The 4664-nt window shown below is 42.9% G+C and overlaps 1 protein-coding gene across 3 annotated transcripts in view; it reads left to right on the forward strand.

The window, feature by feature from the left end:
* Positions 1–4271: 4271 nt before the first annotated feature.
* Positions 4272–4664, forward strand: part of Atl2 (atlastin GTPase 2) — a 54351-nt gene continuing 53958 nt past the window's right edge. For all 3 annotated transcript variants that reach the window (XM_015479746.2, XM_015479748.2, XM_048804531.1), the window contains exon 1: positions 4272–4423. In XM_015479746.2, the coding sequence (XP_015335232.1) occupies positions 4306–4423 (118 nt within the window). In that variant the 5' untranslated portion in view covers positions 4272–4305. The remainder of the gene's footprint in view (positions 4424–4664) is intronic.

A 4664-nucleotide genomic window follows, 5' to 3' on the forward strand; every position in this document is an offset into this window, starting at 1 on the left:
TCTATGAAAACAAGCCTACTAAAAAGGGGTCTGATTTTTTTTTTCTGTTCTCTCCTGATTCTGCACAAGAGTGAGACATATTTATGATTTAATAGTATATTTTCAAATTACTTAGATTGGTTGTCTTTCTTTTTTTCCCTCTTTGGAATAGTATGTTATGTCTTTTTTGTACAGATAAGTAGATATATGTATACTTTGTTATTTCTTCTCTTCACAAAAATGGTAGCATACTAATATGCCCTTTTGCTTTTTCCACTTAAGAAAATTTCATGGAAATTACTTGATATCAATTCATAAAGATCTTCCTTTTTTTCCCCTTTATAACAGCTGCAAAGTGGTCCATCATGAGTATTTATCATAGAATATTTTAAACAACCACTTATGCTTGAACATTTACATAGTTTGCAATGTTTTGCAACAGCAAATAATGTGGCAATGAATAACCTTGTGTAAATGTATTTTTTGGTACTGTTGAATTGTATCTACAGGGTAAATGCTCAGAAGTGAGATTAGTGGGTTGAAGTAAAAGCAAAATAGCTTTGTTGGTTATTGCAAATTCCTTTCTATAGGAGACATATCATTTAGCATTCTCAGTGTATGAGAGTAATTTTTTCCCACACCTTGTCCAACACACTGTAATCATAAGCTTTTGAGTTTTTGCCAAATGGATGAGTGGATTCTTAGTGTTGTTTTTGTCTGTGCTACTCTTTTTATGAGAGGAAGTAAACATTTTTTATTTGTTTAAGGACAATTTTAAAAACTTTTCATTGAATTGTCTGTGGATGTCTTCTGCTGATTTTCCCCCTCATGGGATTTATATATATATATATATATATATATATATAATTAATTAATGTAAATTATAATTTACATTAACTGAAGGCAGAACACCAGAGTCCCTGGTGTGGTTAAGCTATGGATTCTGCTCTCCAGACACTCATAGTTTGTAAACACTACCACAGTGGGAATGAGCACAAGTTCTGTAATCAGATTGCCTGTCTTTGAATGCCACACCTGCCACTTAAGCAGGTTATTTGATCTCCGATGCCTCTGTTTCTCTATCTATAAGATGAGACTAGTAATAGAATTTACCCCTTAGGATTGTTATAAAGGTTAAATGATAACATATATAAAGTATTTTGCACGGTGCCTGGAAGAGTGAACATTCCATAAATGTTAGCTGTTTATAGTCAAGAAATGTTCTCAATCAAGAAAATGCTCTCAATCCATTGTTTGATTTGATCCCATAAAAATGCTGTTAATTGGGCTGGGGTTGTAGCTTAGTGGTACAGCACTTGTCTAGCATGTGTGAGACACTGGATTCAATTTTTAGCACCACATAAAATTAAAATAAAGGTACACTGACAACTAAAAAATTTTTTAAAAATGCTATTAATTGTAAAAAAAAAGGTGAGGATTTTAGAAGTTTAGAAGCATCAGGTCAATCAGTGGTAGAATCATTCATTTATTTACTCATTTGTTCATTCCACGAGTTTTGATTGAGACTCTACTATATACCAGGCATTGTCTAGACACCGGAGATAACCCTGAGCAAGACTGACCTTTGAGCTTCCGAGTTACTCTCTTATCATGGAGGGCTCTGTGTGGAGTTTGGAAAGAGACAAACCCCAAGGAAACCTATTTTGTCTTGTTCATTATTTGTCTCTTCAGAACCTACAACAGAGTCAAGATTTATCTGTTAAATTAACACATGAAAAAATGAATGGTGAAGAAGGAGGCTCAATATATGGTAGAGGCTGAATCAAAAGACTTTGCCAACTATTCTTTTTTTTTTCATTTTTTTTTTTTTTTTTTAGCTACACATGATATTGCAATGATCTTGGCAATTCATACATTTGAATCATTGGGGTATAATTTCTCATTTTTCTAATTGTACAGATTGCAGAATCACATTGATCATAGAGTCACCTATATACATACAGCAATCATAATGTCTATTCTATTCTGCTGCCCTTCCTACCCCCCCTACTTCTCCCCTCCCCTCCCATCATTTCTCTCTATCCAATCTAATGTGACACACTTTTTTTTTCTTTTTCTCATCACAACATCATACATATATTCTGCATAATGATGAGGTTCTCCTTCCATCTTCTGTGCAACTCCCCTTTTCCCTCTTTTTCCCTCCCACCTCTCTTCCCTATTTAGTGGTAGTCTTCTTCTCATGCTCTTCCTCCCTATCCCATTTTGAGTCACTCCCCGTATATCAGAGAAGACATTCGGCATTTGTTTTTTAGGGATTGGCTGCCAACTGAAGAACTTGATTTAATTTGCAGCAGATAGACCACATGATCAAATCTGCATGTAAGAAAACTCAAACTGGAGGCTGTGTGGAGGACCCAAAGGAGGACAACCAGTTTTTACAGTATGTCTAGTGGGAGCTGATGAATCAAGAAGGAGATTCAGGGGATAGAGGAGGTGAACAAAGGAGAAATTCAGAAGTCAGAATTGACTTCACATGGGACTCTTGGGTGTAGAAGAAAGGAGAGAAGGGCTTGGGATGTGGCTCAATCGGTATTGCGCTGGCCTGGCATGCGTGGGGCCCGGGTTCGATCCTCAGCACCACATACAAACAAAGATATTGTGTTCGCTGAAAAACTAAAAAATAAATATTAAAAAAGGTTCTCTCTCTTTCTCTCTCTCTCTCTTAAAAAAAAAAGAAAGGAGAGAAGTCTGGAATAATGTTGATTGAGATTTCACTGTGATAAAAAATCGAGGAGAGATGACTAATGTGGGAAAAATGGAAGAAAACTCTTAAAACATGAACTTGAGGTGTTGGTGGGACCAATGATCATTCTCTTGCCTGCTTGCATTTGGCTTTTTGGAGTTAGGAGCTGTGAATTTGTTGGGGCACTTAGTAGCAACCTATGAGACTAACAGTGTCTAATAGCAGAGAGGACACTAGTTAGGTGACCAACTGGCCAGCAGTGCAACCTTGGGAATCACCCTAACTTTCTCAGGATCGTTGATGGGGTATGCTCAGTGGTACGTTAACTGCTAATAGTGAATGGAAGGTAAAAATATTATCTTTGCATCTTCTCTTATGCCCGAGATGATGCCTTGCACAAAGCAGACTGGACAATATTAAATAGATATCACATAGGAGATGGATGAAAGAAAACACTTCATCAGACAAGTAGCTGCTTAGACTTCTCCAGGAATCAGAAGGAGCTCTCAATCTCTTCCCTTAGTGGTAAAGACAGAAAACAGATGATTAAACAATCCCCAACAGCCCAAGAAAAGTCCCTCTATAATGATCCCCTGCAAGCTTCTATGATATCAATGTTTTTCTAAAGGTCATGCAGGATGAAAGGCTGTGAGCTTCAGATTATGAGAAGACCTGAACAAGGCATTTATTTGAATACGTGGACACCTGTTTTTACCCAGAGAAAAGGAGTTTCTAATGAAGCTGAGGATGTGGTAAAAATCCAAGAGAATAGAGACCATGTTTCGCAGACGCTACCACAGGTTGACAATTATTTCAAAAAGTCACCTGAACTTTCTATAGGATGTCACTGGATCCCCACAAGAAGGTTCATCACAGTTCAGAAAGGACCTACTACAATTCATTATCTGATCAGAGTGCTTTCTGGTTTGCCCCTGCAGAGTGCCAAGAACAGGAGGGTAAGGTTATGGTACGCGCAGTTAAGAAGACAGAGGAGAATCTCTTAAGTAATGGGGAGATGGGAAGCTAGTGCAAACAAACTGTATGATGGTGGTAGGAGAGGAAACAACAGTACGGACTTGCACGGGTGACGAAAAGATAAAAAGAAGAGCACAAGCAACAATTTGCTGGGTGAAGAGGGCGACAAGGGGAACAGCTGCGGAGGCGGTCGTGGGAATGGAAAGGCGAGAAGGAAAGGGGTGTGAACGCAACCTCACGTGCAGGGCACGAACCAACACTAGAGATGTAAATAGAATTGGGGAACTGAATTGGGAAGGAAGAACTTAGTCCTCAGAGATGCCTTATCGGTTTACACAATCCAGCCCAGAGCTAAGGGGGTGTGGTAGGTAGCTCAGAAAGGTGGGCGTGTTAGACCGCGGCGAGGGCGGTGGCGCGCCCCCATTCCTGCCAGAAACGCTGGGCGGAGAAATCCCCGTCGCACGTCTGCGAGGCGGAGGCGGAGTGAGGGAGCGGATGGGCGGGACGGGGGCGGGGGCAGCACAGGGAGGCGCTGGCTGAGGGCGGCGCTAGGACCCGCCGGCCGCCACGCCGGCTCCCGGGAGGTTGATAAAGCGGCGGCGGCGTTTGACGTCAGTGGGGAGTTAATTTTAAATCTGTACAAGATGGCGGAGAGGGACGAGGCAGCGCGAAGGCAGCAGCCGCACCAGGGGCTGAGGCGCCGGCGGCGGACCAGCGACCCTAGCGCCGGGGTTAACCACGTCTCGTCCACGACCTCCCTAGGTACGGCCTGGCAGGACAGAGCCCGCAGGGCTCGTGTAGAAGGAGGCGGCCGGCAGCTCGGGCTCGCGGGCACCGGCCGCAGGCGGCGGGGTCGGAGTCCTGGGCTGGCTCCGCGTCGTCCTCCCGCCGCCGCGTCTGCCCGCCGGCCTAGCCCAGCCGCGCCCGTGCTCTGCCGCGCGCGGCCTGAGAGCGGCGCGCGGTTCTCGCAGCTCTTGCAGCTGTCGGGTGAACGGGCGGCATG

Source organism: Marmota marmota, unplaced genomic scaffold, assembly GCF_001458135.2.
Source record: "Marmota marmota marmota unplaced genomic scaffold, marMar, whole genome shotgun sequence".
Classification (NCBI taxonomy): Eukaryota; Metazoa; Chordata; class Mammalia; order Rodentia; family Sciuridae; genus Marmota; species Marmota marmota.